The sequence below is a fragment of the Clytia hemisphaerica genome, unplaced genomic scaffold (assembly GCF_902728285.1).
Source record: "Clytia hemisphaerica strain Z4C2 unplaced genomic scaffold, Clytia hemisphaerica genome assembly, whole genome shotgun sequence".
Lineage (NCBI taxonomy): Eukaryota > Metazoa > Cnidaria > Hydrozoa > Leptothecata > Clytiidae > Clytia > Clytia hemisphaerica.
This window is the reverse complement of record NW_027104131.1, coordinates 138865-157792: the sequence shown is the minus strand read 5'-3', so window position 1 is coordinate 157792 and position 18928 is coordinate 138865. Positions and strand designations below refer to the sequence as shown.

The window sequence follows — 18928 nt, the reverse complement described above, 5'->3', positions numbered from 1 at the left end:
TTGGCATTCCTTTTCCCACGCACAATATACAAATAAAACCAATCTCGACCGAATTCACTCATTCGAAAAGAAATTGCATAACTTGTAAAAAGTAGCAAAAGCACCCCGATTTGTATTCAAAACAAAGAAAATCGGGGACATCCTATCACTTATAAATTCTGAATTCGAATTAGCATAATTTAACAAAAATTTACATTTTAACCAATCTCTATCCAGTAAACCGAGTCGGTCGTTTTACCCCCAGTCTTTCTTGAAAATGAAATCGTAAGAACGAAAAGACTCTCTCAAATTAGACACCCCCTTGAAACTTCAAAAAATGCAGCTATAAAATTACTAATCTCAGCTCTTTAAAAACGGAGGTACTTGATGAGAAATTTCTTATAGATAAATGGGAACTACAAAGCCCACTAAAACCCCCTAATTTTCTCAAGCAATCAAGCTTTTAAAATGGGACTCTGATAATATCCAGGGTGTAAAGAGATGTAATACAGTTTTATTGAAGAACGTATATCAAAACAGTCCTAATTCGTCCCCTTTTTGGTCAGTAAAAATGCTCATCTAAAATAAACGGAGTAACATTAGGTAAAATAACGCTTATTCAAAGATTTTCTTATAAATGACAATAATTTCGGACAGGAACGAAAACGACCTCATTAGATGCTCTCAAAGGACCGTTTATTTTCTTTCGATTTCTAGTGAAAAAGGAATCAAAAAGTCCTTAATTGAAAAAACACAGAAAGGAACGTTTGTAACAATTTAATTGAATACCTAAGCAAATATACTACAATCTCCTTTGAGACGCCTTGTACCTTTTAAAGTATTCCCATCCATAAAAATGGCAGATATACATTTTGGAAATAAAAAAAAACAGTTGATTTTGACTTGAACAAAAGGAACATAATTATTATGAAACGTATATAATGATTGACCAAACTGTTACAATGAAAATTATCCAGCGCATTTTTTACATCTTCTTATCTTCTTAATCTTCAATGAAGCACTCAAAGTTTACTGAATTTAAGCACATAAGATATTCTGATAATTATTGATATTCACTAAAACACCATTCGTTGTGCGCTGCGATGGAGTGTATGACGTAACTCGCGCGGTAACTAACTCGCCTTTTGTTGGAAGATCATATTGGGCGTTTTGGCGTTACCAACCTCGAAGCTAGCGGGCGCACCTGTCTTTCCGCAACTCTTTCTAACATTTTGGATGGCCATAACAATAGATCCAAAAGGGCGCCATAATCTTGGAAGATAATTTGTTTTGGTCTCCAGCTTAGGGAAGTAGCAATGTTTTTGGTTGTTTTTGATGGAAAGTAGCAAGAAACTTAAGTTTACAAGTGGCATTTAGTTTTTGCTGGCTTATAGGATGGCAGGATTCTGGATGGTTTCCCTAACTGAAACTCTTCAAAAATTTTGGATGTTCTCATAAAGAAACGTGTTTTAAACGTGTTTTAAAATTTTTAAGAAATTCAAAAATATTAATCATTGCTAACACTGGAGAGAAAGAGAGTTAGAAAATGCGATATCGTTCGTATTGAGTTCCCTTACTCCAAATCGAACGGGAGCCAAGAATACATGAAAACGACAATCTCAACAGGCTAAATGATATCTCCGATCAAATAAACAAAATCGATCCTTGGAGACGTTTTTTTCTGCATTTTTTTCAGCAAGCATCGCGACCAATCTTTTGTAGAATGTTTGTCATTCCAATCCCATACCTCCGTTTGATACCCTGAATATCAGGATTGTAGTCATGGTTATTTTTCTCTGCATTGGTTGAGCGCTGAATAGAATCTGGATTGGTCGGCACAGGTCAATATATGATATCCATCTGTGCCTTTCACGGTATCCGTTTGTAGAACATACTATTGGGATGAAAGTACTATTCTCAAAACTGTTTACACGTTTGTTGTAATGTCTCTGTTTCTCATTTTCGTTTCGTTGGAAGCACTTAATGAGCTCCAAACCCATGTACCTTCGAGCGTTTAGGTTAAATACTCTAATATAAAAAAAATCTCTATGGCCAGGTGTCCAGAACCCAGTTGGGCTGATGTCAAGTGGTGCTCCTTTGGATGTATTTGCAGTCTTGTGCGAAAATTCTTCGCCGTCAAGGGTGATCAGCCTCCGTTCGTTCCTTGCGTTGACGCACACCTCATCCAAAAGTTTAGCAGTAAAATCTCGTACATCATTATGCCTGAGAGAAACGTAGCCTCCTTTCTTGCTGGATAGAGCATGGCTAGTATCGAAACGATTACCGCAAACACATTCAGGTGGTGGTCGAGGAATACTCAATTCATATCGAATTCTCTGTGCATCCTAGAATTATTTCTTTTTAAGGTCTTTTTGGTCTTGATCTCCAACTTGAAGGTCAACCAGTTCGATGCTACGGTACAGCAATTTGCGTCATTTTTGGTGAATTGTCTACGTGTCTAAGTTTGAAATGGGGTGAAATCAAAGCCAATTTCCCATATTGGGGCCGAAATTCTAGAGTATTTTTCCCACACGGGGCAAACTTTTTGCCACATTTTCCAGTGGGGCTGGGGTCGCAGCGTATCTGTGACACAGGGGTGTATCTATGGATCTGGAAGGTTCCGTGGTGCGTTATTTCACGTCTACTACAACCATAGCTCTCTCAGCATCACATCTCGTTTTACTTTTTCCTTTCTTCATAGTCTATTACCTCTAGCGATATACCTTAAGCTTCTAGCGGAGGGAGGGACTATATTAACCCTATTCAAATAAGGCTTTTAGGGGTAGTTCAAAATTAGGGGCTGTTCCCTGCACCACTCCTTAACTTTTGATCTAGTGGGTCTTTTTGGATGAAATTTGGCATACAAGTTCCTTGTCATGTAAGGTAACTTTTGACAAAATCTGTCACAAAAACATCACTCATCATGCTCAAAGAGAGGAAAAACTAAAAATTTCCTTTGTTCTTATAAATAGCTTTTGTATTCTAACAAATGCTTTAGAAAAAACTTCCCTCAGTCTAAAATACTTATTCTATCCTAAATATTCAATCAATAAACTAGCCATAACTTTCATTAAGGTGTCACCGCAGCAAAACGAACACATAGAGTTGAATTTGCGTTCAAAAGGAATGATCTTAGCCCTACAGTAATTTTTGTTAAGAGTGACCTCTCATCTGAGACAAAATTCTTTCAAATGCTAACAAACGTGTCAAGGGAGTGATTTACAGTCTACTTAGAGTGACATCCGTGCCTTGTCTTACACGTTTTTATAAGAACAATTTCATAAGAATACGAGGCTGAAATTGGCCAAAACCTAAGAACAGATTAAGAAGAATCTGAACCTCAGATTTCAGAAATTACTGAGAAGTAAACGTTTCCATTTTAATTAATATTGGCATTTAAGGCTGAAAAACTCATATATATTTAAGAGCAACCCAGCCAGAATTATATGACTTACTGGTTTTTCCTATAAAAAGCGTATACATATGAAGGTACTGCTCTTCATATCTTATTTTACTAATGTACACGTTTAGCAACACAACTGTTCGAATACTTTGAGTAGAGTAATATTTTTAACCTATAAAGAGCGCTTTGAAGAGATTAATTTGAGAATGATCTAAGAATATTTTAAGGCGTTTGTTGTGCACCCCTATCTCACTGCCACGGTGGAACTTTCTTTCTCAATGGGGATAAAAATTCCTATTTAAATCCCAATGGGGATAGAAATTCTATTGTCCAAGGTTATATTGTCCAAGGTTATAGAATCCAGTGGGGATGGTTTTGGAGTGTAATTTTTTAACATTGAATTACGAATGGGGATGAATCTAAAGTAAATTTCCCAGTGGGGCTGAAATTCCAGTGTGTTGTCCCAGTGGGGACAAAATTTTTGCCTAATTTTCCATTGGGGCTGGATGAGTCCCAGCAGGTCTGTGACATAGGGCTGTCTTTGTGGACTCTATAAGTTCCGAATCATTAGGAAAAATGGACAAAAATACTCACAAGATATTGAAAAGAATTGAAATAAGATTAAAATAAGAATATGTTGATAACATTTTTAGACTTAAAACTCAAAAGATTGAGAACATTCGCAGGCTTGCAGGCTTCAAAGATTTTAGATGTTCTCATATAAGAAAATGTGTATAGGTCAACGGGAGAAGTTTTTGAATAAGTTTCTCTTCTATGTTTCTGAATAATTTTGTTACAGCACCCATAATTAAGCTAATCATAATCATAACATCACAACACATCAAAGATTTTCATCATTATTTTTAGCAAGAGGTAATTGAATCACCCTTTTTAAATGATGCGGGTTGCGGTTAGTTAATTATAAGTATTACTTATGTAACCTCCCTATAATATGATAGCTAGTAGTTACATTAAGGGTACGTAACGAAATTATTAGTTTTCCATAATTACAAATTATATACATCTAATGGCTCAATAAGGCAATAACGTTAACGACATTACTTTATCCAATTTAGCTAATTAACTGCTAAATCATCCATTTTGGATTTGGTGGACTTAACTTGATTTTCTTATTTGCAAGCCTTTGTGTTATTGACTGAAAGGTTCAATGCAAACAATAGATTCTATTGTTCTTTTCCGAATATCAGCCAATCAAATCAATTTTTTGTTGAAAATTCAGCCGACCATACAAGGATATTTCACAAAAGGGAAGCAGTAAATTACCAACAAGAAATGACGAACCGAAAGTCGTTAAATCATAAAGGCGTCGGTTTACTTGACAGATATAGTAAGTTAATTTCAAATGAGTGATTTACAATCTTTGTTAAAATGAAGGGTTGCAATTCCTTTTTCATTTTTCCTCAAGAGTTCTTCACGAGATACTCGAAAGTAGCATATCTAATTGAATTAGCTTACATTAAACGTATATATCTCAAGGAAAAGTTTAACTCCCCTTCAATTTCTTCTCCTTTTGCTTACAATAAACATTCCAATTCTATTCAATTCAACATCTACATTCTAACTCTTTGCATCTTCCTTTAGACAATAATATTCACCCAGGCGTAAAATTCTTCAAAATGATCAATATTAGTGTATATGTTACAGCCTGATTCTAAAACCTTTGTATTTGGTGGAAAGACATTGTACTTTTCTAATTTCAACCTTTTCAATAAATGAATGACCTGTAAAACCCCCTCGAACATCCAGGTGAGCTATTATCAAAGATCTTATCGTCCCTAATGAAGAAATACAATGTTTTTTTATTTTATTCTATTTAAACACCTGGATTCTATCATTACAATATGTTTATTTTGATACCAGAATTTCTTTCAAAACAAATCCAAAAAAGACAAATATCAACTATTTTTGTATCTCTCTCTCTATCTTTTTTTTAAAAGATTAGTATTTTTGTCATGATTTTAACCATTTTCTTGCATTCATTTATCGTCCTAAAGTAAGTAATAGTATTGGTGTTGAAAATATACAAAAAGAAGAAAAAATACTTAATTGTAACATAAAAATATATAAACATTTTCAAAAAATCTTAAAAAAATGAATGAAATATCATAAATATTTTGTAAAAAAATTCAACTTTCATTTTTGAGAAGGAAGAAAGAATTATTGGTAAAATTTGTTGACCTTCCTTCTTTGAGTGAGTTATTTAAATCTAACTGAAAATCTCTTCATCGATAAACTCTGTTGTGGTCGTTGTAGGTTTTGGGGTAGTCGTTGTGTGTTGTTGTTGTGTGTTGTTGTTGTTGTGTTGGAGTGGTGGTGTGTTGTAGTTGGAGTGGTCGTTGTTGTAGTTGGAGTGGTCGTTGTTGTTGTTGGGGTCGTCGTTGTAGTGGTAGTTGTAGGGGTCGTTGTTGTAGTAGTTGGAGTTGTTGTTGTAGTTGTGGTTGTTGGTGTCGTTGTCGTAGTTGTTGGGGGTCGTTGTAGTAGTTGTTGGGGTCGTTGTAGTAGTTGTTGGAGTGGTTGTAGTAGTTGTAGTTGTTGGGGTGGTCGTTGTAGTTGTTGGCGTTGTCGTTGTTGTAGTTGGAGTGGTCGTTGTTGTAGTGGTAGTTGGGGTAGTCGTTGTAGTTGTTGTAGTTGTAGTCGTTGGACATTCTAAAATAGCAAAACATTGAAAGATTAAGACACTGTATATTTTTTTAAGATATAAGTCACCAATATGAAAGCAATTAATTCTGTTTAGATCATTTATCAAGAACTGAAAGGTAGATTTTATTGAAAAAGAATATTCCTTACTTCCTCCTTGTGGTAAACATAAGCCACATTCAGCAAAGTAGATCATGGAACCACCGCAAGATTGACATTGTGTATTGCCTCCACTTCTACAGAAGAAGTATTCTGATGGATTCTCAGGATTGGCGAAAAAGGCGTCATTCTTTCCAGCGCAAAAGTTCCTTGGTGGACCTGATGAAAAAGAAAAGTGATTATCAAATATGGTAGTGAATATTTCCTTACATCCAAATATCATTCTATCGGCAAGGTTTCTGAATTTGATAGTTTCACTTTTTTGGCAAATGAGTGAGTAAGAAGACTTCATTTACGACACTCGCAACACTTGAGAATCCTGTTAGATGTTACTTACATGGAGCTTTTGTTGTAGTGGTCGTAGTAGTGGTCGTTGTTGTTGGGGTCGTCGTTGTTGTTGTTGGGGTTGTAGTTGTAGTAGTGGTGGTTGGGGTGGTCGTTGTAGTTGTTGGCGTGGTCGTTGTTGTAGTTGGAGTTGTAGTTGTTGTTGTTGGGGTTGTAGTTGTAGTAGTGGTAGTTGGGGTGGTCGTTGTTGTCGTAGGGGTGGTCGTTGTTGTTGTTGTAGTTGGGGTTGTGGTGGTCGTAGTAGTCGTTGTAGTAGTGGGACATTCTAAAAAACAAGTTTTGTTTATAAGCAATTTCCCATGTTCACTATATGTCGGATATCAATATATTCAATGTCTTCATGCTTAGAAAGATAAAGAAATATTTCTGCATAGCAAAATCGATGTTTAAATAGTATTTAAAATATTTACTTGAGCCAGATGGTAAACATCTGCCGCATTCAGCAAAGAAGACGCCAAATCCACAGAGTTGGCATTGAGTGCTTCTACCAGCTTGACAATAGAAAAATTGTTTTTGGTTTTCAGGGTTAGCATATGCTCCATCTGATTTTCCAACACATGTAAATCCTTTGGGTGGGCCTGAAATGAAGTAATTAAATATAGTGAATAAAGGATCAACATTACATTTCTTTCGAGATCGTAAAATAATCTGCCACAGAGTTCTGAATAAAGAAATGATTATAGTTGGCAAAAATACATACAAGGAGCCTGTGTAGTTGTTGTGGTGGTCGTTGTTGTAGTAGTTGGGGTGGTCGTTGTTGTAGTTGGAGTGGTCGTTGTTGTAGTTGTTGTTGGGGTAGTTGTTGTGGTGGTAGTAGTTGGGGTGGTCGTAGTAGTTGTAGTGGTTGGGGTGGTCGTTGTGGTTGTTGGAGTTGTTGTCGTAGTTGTAGTAGTTGGGGTGGTCGTAGTTGTTGTTGGAGTGGTCGTTGTAGTTGTAGTGGTTGTTGGGCATTCTAAAATAAAAATCACGAAATGTTACGTAAGGTGGAAAATAAAAACTCAAGAAGCTTCTTTATGAAACATTATTATTTCAATTGAGAAGCTTTAGAAGATTTATATTTAGCGTCAAAACTTAATAAGAATGACTTATTCATATGCAATCAGATACTATTATAATCAAACAAAACATTTACTTGAGCCAGATGGTAAACATCTGCCGCATTCAGCAAAGAACACGCCAAATCCACAGAGTTGGCATTGAGTGCTTCTACCAGCTTGACAATAGAAGAATTGTTTTTGGTTTTCAGGGTTCGAATATGATCCATCTGATTTGCCAACACAGGTGAATCCTTTGGGTGGGCCTAAAAATGAAAATATTTGGGTTTATTGAAAGATTTAAGAATATTCAATCTTTGATAAAATCCTATTTTGTGATAGCGGATGACCAAAAATAGTAAGGATCTTTCAAAAATAATCGAACTAAGATCTTACATGGAGCTTGTGTTGTAGTTGTTGTAGTAGTTGTTGGAGTGGTTGTAGTTGTTGGGGTGGTCGTTGTAGTTGTTGGTGTAGTCGTTGTTGTAGTTGGAGTGGTCGTAGTTGTAGTGGTAGTTGGAGTGGTGGTCGTTGTGGTGGTAGTTGGGGTCGTGGTTGTAGTTGTTGGGGTGGTCGTTGTTGTTGTAGTTGTGGTAGTCGGGCATTCTAAAGATAAAAATAAGAGAGTGGTTTTCAATAAGACTATCAATAGATCCCCAGCTTCAAAACGTTTAACTTAAGGCGTAATCAAGGTAAACGGAGAAAAAACCACAAAATTGTTGAAGTTCAATTATAGGAAGGATTCATTATGGCATATCAATTTCGCGTGTCTATTAGCACTGATCTTTATCGCGATGAGAAGAAAATTTCTTAAATTAGCGGAGACGAGTAAATTTGTCATTTTCTCTTCTCTCATGCTGACAAAATGAAACTTAGATACAGTGTTAGAACAAAGATTACGTAAACGTAACAAGAATCGCAAAATTGCGACTAAATATTTCCTTAAAAATGAAGGTCATTATTGACATATATAAAAAGGGATAATTAGCCTTAGTAAAAGAAAGCAAGGTGAGAGTTACAAGTTACAATTCCAAGTCTTAAGTTGTTCAACAACTCTACATATGTCGTGTCACCCTATTGAGGGTGAGCTTTTATCGTGAGAAAATAATATTTTAATCCACGCAAGTGGTAAAAAATACTTAGAGAAAATGGTACTATGAAAGCCCATTCTATACTCCTAAATGATAGTTGAAAGATCAGCAGTTGAGAGGGTTGATTAAAATAGAAATCAAAGCACACATAATAAAGTATACATATATATTTGTCCAGAAAGAAGTGGCATGTTGTTTGCTTTGTTTTGGTATTTAAAAATATGTACTCAACAGTCCTAAAAAAAATAAAAATTTGAATATAATGAGGGCAATAAGTCTGGTTAAATGTTACTTTATTCACAAGATTTAAGGATTACTGAAAAAATACTACTGCAGATGAACTAAACTCAAAAACTAAAACTTTACAATAAATTTACATTAGGACAAAGTAAAAAAATCTATCTTTAATAGCAACAAAGAAAAGAAATATGCCTCAAAGTTTTAAAGCATTTAAATAGCTTTAAAACAGAGCTAGTCAGAGCTTCAATTCAGTTCAGTAGGTATAGAGAATTCAAGATTTGAAAACAGACACTGCATTGGTTTACAAGACTAGAGAAAGATGTCAACCATCCACACGGTTCATGAAAAAAATAAAGTATTTATCAAAAAAAGGTTCTCTTTTTTTTGGTAATCAATTCCAACAAACAACAATCAAGATACCCTAACAGGATCCCATGGTGTAAACAACAACAAAACCCACACCACCAAAATTGTAAAAATAAGTCAATATAATTTCTATCAACAATTTCTCGTCGTCGTAAGATGTTTTTTTTCCAAAATTCTGATACCAATCATGGCTGGAGTCATCATGTGTAGGAAACAAAACTGTGTATAACAACAAAAGTTTATTGAAAATCATCCCACGGTCATGGTAAAGCTAAAGATTTATCAACCAAACAAAACTGACGCCAAGTCAAATCTGTCGATTAAAAATTTCCATGAAAATTACAATCACAATCGAAACTTATCTCATAAAATGCTTTTTTCAACATTCTGGAGGGTTCAAAGTTAGATGTATCATATGTAAAGCCAAGCAATACATGAAAAGTCATTTGCTATCCCATTTGCCATGAGATATATGAGTCAAGAAATCAAAACAAAAACCAACAAATCAAAAAACCAACAAGTCTCTTCACTTTCATGTCACATCGTGTTTTATATGGGGTAACCAGAAAGTCAATCCACAAAGAAGAACAGCCATCTCCCTTTATTATGGAGTGTTCCAAAACTATTGGTAGGTTGTTTGGAAGTAAAGAAACCCACACAGTTTGATTTATTTTAAAGATTTTAACTTGAAAACAAACTGCATCTTTCTAGCAGCAAATACTCATGTTTCAACCTGCTACATAACAATTGCCAGTCGGGTCTGCTACTAACATGTAATAGTTTTATTATAACTGGGCTTGAGAATCCGTAAGGAACTTGTAACATATATTATATATATAGTTTATTAGTCGACTTGAATCATGATGCATTACTTATAATTCACTGGATGCATCTTTCGCTGTGAAAATAAAAACGGGCGTCAGTCAGGGCGTACGGAAGGCGTTTTGACACGGGAAATTATGGAGAAAGCCCGTTTTAATAAATATTTCCCTTTTGGAAAGCGGGAAATATTTAATAAAGTAGGAACATTAATTGTGTTGACGTGTTATAGAAACTCATAAAGATACGTGCCTAAGTTCTCAAAAAAATAATCTTACTTCATGAAAAGCACCAGAAAATATATACTTACTTTGACCACGAGGTAAGCAAATTGAACATTCGGATTTGTATACACCAAATCCACAGCCTTGACATCCAGTGCTGGTTCCATCAAAACAGAAAAAGAATTTTGATTCATCATCAGGACTTGCGTAACCACCATTGCTCTTGCCTTCACAAAAATTACGGGGTGGACCTAGAAAAAATAACAATGTCAGTATAAGTTTACCAAATTGGCACATATACTGTCGCTTTGACGTCACACGTTACATGGAATGAAACTTTAGACGTTTTTACCTATGGACATCGAATTTGCCGCAAAAACGAATTGCACCATTATATTTCGTAAAAAGCCTCATTTTCTCTCAAGAGTCACTCGTAGAAACTACCAAGGGGGGGTTTCACGGTTGGCGGAGGAGCGGAATCGGCCCTTTTTTCGGACGGAGTGGCGGAATTTGGCGAAGATTTAGACGGAATTACGGAAATTGGGTTCCCTGACGGAGACGGAATATTAGACAATTTTAGTGCGGAAAAACGGAATTTAGCAAAAAAATTTGCGGAATTTCGGAATTGGTAAAAGATATTCAAAATTTGCGGAATTTTCGACAAAAAAATTGAATTTCAAAGGAATTTTCGGTGACGGAATTTTGGTTCAATTTAAGACGGTTTGACGGAATTTGGAGAAAAAATTGGCGGAATTGCGGAATCGGGTACCCCCTGAAACCCCCCCCCTACCAACATAGGCTTAAAATTCAAGTCTTGTATAAAATGTAGTTTCGCATTTTCTCATGTTGTGAAATACCAACATTTTTGTGATCAACTATCAAAACACGAGGTGGCTAACACGATGGGCGGTTACCCGGGCGGTATTTATTTTCATTACAAGCTTTTACATTATCACTATGTTTCCTTTTTTTAATCTTCCTTTTTAAGCTATGTTATGAAATTTAGTTGCTATAAGGTAAGACTAACCTCAGAAACAATACAAACCTAACAACTCTAATTCACTTAATCTACGATACTTTCCGATATTACTTAAGCTTTCTATTTCATGCTTCTTTTTTTGTTTCTAATTTTCTATCAATAGTATAATATCATTATACTCATATTTGTCACAATAACCTTCAAAAGTTAATTAAGCTGAGAGCTATTTTTGAATACAGACAAACAATATCACTCCTTGTATGTTTTGTTTACCTAATTAAGTAATGTTTCAATATTCGTCAACCATTATTAGCTTTTCTCTGGAACAGATGTTAGCTATATTTTATCATTTTACTAATTATACTGATAGATTGCCAATATTATAAGGAAGATTTCTTAAACTTACATGGAGCTTCTGTAGTTGTTGTTGTTGTTGTTGTAGTGGGGGTGGTGGTTGTCGTCGTAGTGGTTGTTGTAGTTGTTGGGGTTGTCGTAGTTGTAGTAGGAGTAGTCGTGGTTGTTGTAGTTGTTGGGGTGGTCGTAGTTGTGGTTGGGGTGGTCGTTGTAGTTGTTGGGGTGGTCGTAGTAGTGGTTGGTGTGGTCGTTGTAGTTGTAGGAGTGGTTGTTGTAGTTGTTGTAGTGTCTGGGATCGTGATTTGAGTGGTTTTGACGACATCTTGGTGAGCGCATTTTGGGTTTCGATAATCGTGAGTAAAATGGCATGGGTACATACAGTAGTCGGCTAAAATTCGATTATTCAATGGACCACCGTCAACGTATTTGGCATTAGGTCCAGTCCATCCCCACCAACAAAGACATTGACCATCTGGTTGACATTGACCTGCAACGTGCCAGAATAAATAGCCACATCTCGGATGACATCGTTTCGCTGGACCAGTGTATTTGCTTACTGGTTTAGCAGAAACATTGGCCAAAATGACCATAGATATTATTGCTAGAGCTAATAATCCCTTCATATTTATTGTAGTGTTTTTTTGTCCTTAGAAAGAGAAAATGAGAAAAGTTGTACGGTTTAATATCAGGCTCGAAAAACTGCAATTGCGCCAGATTTTTTTGGCTACACGATATAGGTTGGTAAAAAATCGATCTGTATCAATTTAGATAAGTGATTAAATCAAGCAAAAATGATTTATTGCTTTAGATATCAATGCTATTTGTATTTGTGTAGTGTTTAGCCGAAATCAGCTACCAAAATACGAAAAAAAGCTATACAATACTTAAATCGAAGAAATAATCTTTATAAGTGGCTAAATAAATAGATCAACATCGAACATCAACCCCAAGAATACACCAAACAATATTAAACCATTCAAATTTCTATAAAGGAAATATCAAGAAAAGAAATATACTAAGCGACCGAATTATAAACTGCCGTCCGAACTCTACAATGTCTCTAATGAACTGATGCTACGTGAGTGTCTGAAAGTGAAATTGACAACATTTTGTCATTGTAGCTATTATCTTTTCTTTTTATGATGCTGGCTTTCTTATGAAAAGGACATCGTAAGGGCTAATTAACCCCATTATGTAACGTTCCTGTTGTTCTTGAATAGAAACTTTAAATTAAAACAAAAGACAATTAAATATGAATGAAAAGACAATAGCTATTTTATTTCTTCCTTGATGCTTTAGTTTTTCTATTGAAAAACAAAGTAATTATGGTTAGATGGCTTTCCGGATTTGGAAATTTTTTTCGATGGTGTTCTTCTGATAAGAAACAAAGTCATATTTGAACATTTTTTTTAATATTCTGCTAGAAACCTGCTAATCAGATGTTATTAAAAATACACATTGTATTACACTGATGGTTCAGCATTATTTGTGATATTCTCCGGTTTTATTCTTTAAAGCGAATTTAACGTTGGATTTACCGTCTCATTTCCATTAGTTGATAAATTATGTATTTTAATGGTGCCATTAAAATTACTCGGGCAGCACCACAGATATCTAAGCCCGAAGGGCTAGATTTGCAACTTTAAGCTTTCTCCAGCAAAAAAAAGTGAAGCAAAAATTTGACTTTTTAAATTTCGTGCCGATGGATAGGATCTAGCATTTTAATTGTTTTCGGAGCGCAAGATCAAAAAACGTAGGCGACAAACGCTATTTCACATCTCTCAAACCGGTGAAATTGCATATTTTAGTCACGTGACTCTGGTAGGAAATCCTTATCCAAAGATGAGCTTCACTTTTTGATAAAAGCCGCAAATCTAGCCCTTCGGGCTTTACAGATATCTGTGGGCAGCACTGTTCAAGTTCCCAACACACAAAAATATTGAATTATTTAGGGTTAAATATGCTAAACCACGTGTTAAGCATTCTCTTCACCTCAGAAACATTAATGGTCGTTGTTATAACATGAAACAGAACTAACAGATCAAATCGGATAACGGAAAATATTTCTTCTGATTTGATCATTGGTCTTGTCCTATCCAAGCCCTTAACCATACAATCAGAAGAATGTTTTGAAAAACATTGGTGAGTATATGCTTCTGAAACAAAAATCTCAAAAATCAAGTCAAAATAACGAGCATACAATATCCAAATTTTCTTCGCTTAAAACTTTACTTTCTTGAATGACAAGACCATGACAAAGCCTAGTGTGCTAGAGGACTAATTCAGGCATAATAGAAAAGCCAAACATACTGGAAGGTTTATTGTAGTATCTGTATAATATTTATACAAATTGAAATAATAGTATACACCCATATCACTGTATTGGCCTGTATTGCACGGATTATAAACTACCAGTCTAACCTTGAGACTAAAATGAAGATCTCACGTCTTCACATTCATTTGCCATAATTGGGAACACAAAATGAAGAATTAACAAGAAGAACTAATGACAACTTGGAAACCAAGGTAGTATGACATGTATGACATTCTTTAAGTGGTGAAACGAATATTGAAAAGCTCTATATCCGGTATTTATGAGAAGAATCCGCTCAAAGAAAACAAAGAACGGTAGAACGCCCTTACATAAGAACACAAGTGTTCATTTTGAAAATAACCTAAAACAGATTTAAAGCAATATAGGTCTCGAAATTTATAAAAATGTAAGAAAATCCTGGCTTGAAGCCCTTTAAGAACATTAATCAAGCATAGTAAAGAAAGTTTTAGCATACCCGTAATGATTGAAAATGTAGAAAGAACTCTCTAGGAACAGTAAAGCGTCGATTACAATTTACTTTGTTCTTATAAAAAACACGAAAATTCGTTCACAAAAAGGCGTCGGATGCAAACACAATATCCCATCAAGTTTCCCATTAACATATACTAAATATCTTTCGTGCATCTTTTGGACGTTCTTTGGATGTCCGCAGGGTGAGCCTTATATCTTTGAGTATCCTATTACCATAGATATTCTTCTTTTAGTGGAGCAATTAGGAAAACATAATTTGAATCGGTTAATATTATACATTATCTTAAAATGTAATTTCAAAATATTGAGATTCTTGATTTTTTGTAAAACGTCAATCGTCACTATATAGCTTGGATTTAAAACATGCAAGTTAACGACCCAATAATCTAGAGGCTAGGCTTTGTTTCTACCCGAAAATTCTATCCTGAAAGTGACATAATAAAACTTTTTTTAAGTGAGGAATATGTTTCTTAAATCAAGAGTAGATAGACAATAAAGTTCTAATTGGTTTGTTAAAAAAAGAAGAATGACCTTAAATGGTGGCTGAGAAATCAGACCGGTGTTGTCAGCAGTAGCAACCTCTTAAAGGATGAATGTACGCACACAGACAGTAAATTGGTTTTAGACATCTATTGTTTACCAGAAAACAAAAAATTTTCAATGAATAATTATAAAATAATATTTAAAGTGAATAATTCAGAGTAGAAGACTCGCTTTACAATGAGAAGAAGAGGAAGATTAAACTAGGGTAATAAATAAGTCACTTTGCTCCCTGTCCTGATTGTAAATATCTGTCGTTTGAGGATGACTTCATGATACTATTTAGCACTTAGTGATCCTAAAATAGTGATTAGGTAACTAAAACAACTTGATTATATATTTCCAAGCAATTACTTTCATGATAAACAAGAATGATATTGGTTAAGGTAAGAGCTATTTTAGAATCTCAACATCGAAATAAAACTTTATGATTTTTATAAGAATATCCATAATTTTTGAAGCAGTCTGATGTCCTTAACATTTTGTGTTTTAAGCTAAAAAATGGGTTTTAACATGCTCTTATTTTAACCATTTTGTGAGTTTTTTTATTCATTCTTAAGAAAAAAAGGTGTCTTAGGGTCTGCAGAGCCTTAACATGTTCTTACTTGTTCTTACTAATTTAGTCATTGAAACTTTATGTTCTTATATAGTTTGTTCTATTTGTTAGATACCCAATTAAATAAAGATACCGAATTTAAAAAAAGATAATACAACTCTTTTAAGCCTACTCTCAAAATTGTAGGTTGTAACATATATGGAACAGCATTCATCAGATCTTGTAAACAGAACTCATTCCAGTTTGTTTTTTTGTTGGTAAGGTTTAGTAATACTGAGGTTTTCCAGTCTTCAGAGTAAAAAGTATCACAAAGGTTTCCTACACGAGGACAATATTCTTGCTAAGCTACTTTATTAGGTCATTGAGGTATAAAGAAAGACAGGAGATGAATTTGTCGGTAATTGGTCGTTAAAGTCTTTTGATTTCTTTTATGTAATAAATCAAAAGAAATTCTAGGCTCGCCCGACGAAATACGACTTTTTAGTAGAACTCAAGTCTGTTCTTAACATTCTTACTATCAGCATCGAAGATTTCTAGCCTTCTAATATACGAGAATAAAATAAAATTTAGCTCCACGAAATAAGTTTGCGTTCAATTTTTGCATCCATTAAATTTTGTTTTGAGTAGATATTTTCTCTAGCCATAAAATAAAAAGTTCTTTATAACCACACACAATTTCAGACCCAATTTGTAGACAAAAAGTCGCTGGAGAATTTTGGAGGAAAGTATTAAGCAATAGGGTTCACCTTGAAGAAAATGTTGTTCGAAAAATCTTGTCATTTGATGAAGGATTGCAAAGTTTACAGGCCCTTTTTTAGTCCAAATATTTTTTTTACACCAATGTCAGAAACAATGAATCTCGTCTCATCTTATTTCCAACACTTAAGTTAGCCAATAAGATTTCACCTATCAACAAAAGAGCTCATTTAAAATGCACGATATATGAGATTATGAGCATGCATACCTCGTAATTTTTTTAATCGTAGGGCGAGCATGGTTACAATAGCATACTTCTCCTGTTTCTTTATACCTCCATGATTAGGTATACAACTGTATAAGTTCAAACATGACGATACAAAAATTTCATGTTTGTCATTTTGACTTTGAATTTCATAATCTGTATCCGTTTTTTAAATTCAACGACTTCTGGGTGAAGGAAAAACAATGGGATATTAACGTGATCGTCTTCATTGAAAATTTAACAGTAATTGATATTGATGAAAGGAAAGGAGCCGGAAAATTGTACACTAACTTTCGTAATTTCACAGCATTTAAGTTAATTAAAGATTTAGGTTGCGGTGATTTTTGTGCTACATGACCAATATCAGACTAAAAAGTTGTTCTAGTGTAAAGTTTGAAACTTCAAGGAAAATTGTTTCTAGAAAAATAAAAAGGTGTATATACGGGAATATGTTTAAACATGATGAGCAGTGATTGTCCAAGCTGATATATAATTCTGCAACCACGGTCGGAGGCAACCCAAAGGCTCTTCTTTCGATAGCTATCTACCCAAAGGTAGGGGAGGGCGCTTCTCTTCTCTGGGTTGTTCCACTTACCCTTGATCCTTTCTCTTTAATTGCTGAGCAACAAGCATGGAAACATAAAGTTCCATTTGTGTATTAAGTACAAAGTCTTTGGTATGACCGAGCCGAGAATTGAACCCTCTATCTTTAAACTACGGCCGCACATAGAGCGTCTTTTCAACGCTGATCTAACGTTCAAAACGTTTGTACACTATAAAAAGTCACATGAGAAAAAATCTTAATTTACCAAAACATAATATACTCCTGCCTCATTGTTCTGGTCAAAGCAGGTGCAATAACTAATCCAGTGGTTTCAGATGTGTTAGAGAAACTGAAGCAGATGTCGGTGCAATATTTGGTGCAGGGAAAATAATTCGAATAAATTTGATGACTCGAATCCATTGCAATCCACACGCATTATTCTCAGATTATCCATGATATTTAAAGTAACTGTTGTGCATTTCAAAAATTATTTAAGCTCCTAAACAAGGTTAATACATTCGCAGATATGCGTTCCACCTTGCAAATGTTCAAGAGCTTATCTTAGAGATTTATTTTAATGGTAAATAACATTTCAAATCGTAATACCATTGTTTATTTATTATTTGTCGAGACTTTTTATTTGTTTGTTTGTTTGTTTCTTTGGTTCGCGGTGATTTATTGTCAAATTTTCCTTTCTTGTAAATAAAAGGCTATTTGACAATTTGAGACTGTTAATTGATCTTGTTAACATTTTTGACTCTTTGACTCCAACTTGCTCTGCTTGAAGATTAATACCTCTAAAACGAAAACTTTTTTCGCAACGAAATTTTCACAGTCACGCTGAATATATGTGCCTTCAGCTAAATGTAAAATTTTAGTCCGTTAAGCTTACAGTTCCATAATTCGATTTTACTTACTTAATTTATTGGAAAAGATAATCAAGCATAGCTGGACACGTTTATGGATGCAAATACATCTTTAAGATATAAACCCCAGGGGTGCACTTAGGCAAAACTGGGTGGGACAAACCTACAAGTCTTCTCTTAACTGTAACAAAAGATTTCGAGAAGAGACAATGATGATATCTGTCTAGGTTTACTGCTACAAGCTCTGATTTGGGAATCTAATTGGTTGTTAGATAAGCATCGCAACAATTAGATTATCATTTTGTCTGGCTACTTTTAAATCTTTTCTCACAATTACCATTCTAAAGTTGTTAGCTTAATGTACTTAATTACTGATAGTTAATTACTGATAGATTTTAACAGTAAACCTAACTACAGTACTGAAATGTTCCACGAATATCAGAGAGCGTTTTTTCATAACTTAGAATAGTATTAAAGACTGTCTTGTAAGCAAAGAAATAATGCAAATGGCCCATCCAAAGAACAACCTTCTCGCAGACCCACTGGGACCCCTTCCCACTGGAAAAAATGGCCAAAATATCGTCCCTGTGGAAAATTATCCTCCAATTTTTGCCCCCACTGAAAATAATAAAATAAACTAATCCTCACTGCAAAATATTTGTGCTATTTCTCACATCCCCACTGAATTTTCTGACTTGAAAACAAAAGAATTGAAATTCTTAGCTATGAAAAGTATGGTAATATCAATTCCCATCGAGTTTAGTCCATTATTTTTATCCCAAGTGGCTTAAAAAATCATACTGGGTCTGTGAGGAAGGGGTGTTCAAAGGATATCAACACTCAATTGCAAATCAACTTTGGGACTTCTTTGGGCAGCTAGGAGAATGCCCTGCCTCTGTAGATCTTGGTTGTATTTTCGTATTTTTCTTTTCTCTATGGTAAAACACCCCTGTCTCGCAGTGCCCCGTTGTAATATTTTCCCACAGTGGGTAGGGGTGGGTAGG

At 34.7% G+C, this 18928-nt stretch overlaps 1 protein-coding gene across 1 annotated transcript; it reads right to left on the bottom strand.

Annotated features, from left to right (window-relative positions):
• Window positions 1-5356: 5356 nt before the first annotated feature.
• LOC136813663 (mucin-5AC-like) lies at window positions 5357-12358 on the bottom strand. Its single transcript, XM_067070164.1, has 9 exons — window positions 11704-12358; window positions 10405-10569; window positions 7975-8184; window positions 7677-7844; window positions 7245-7496; window positions 6955-7122; window positions 6537-6809; window positions 6191-6358; window positions 5357-6049 (listed from the first exon to the last, which is right to left on the bottom strand). The coding sequence occupies exons 1-9, from the start codon at window positions 12272-12274 to the stop codon at window positions 5610-5612; spliced, it is 2415 nt and encodes an 804-aa protein (XP_066926265.1). The 5' UTR covers window positions 12275-12358; the 3' UTR covers window positions 5357-5609.
• Window positions 12359-18928: the final 6570 nt, after the last annotated feature.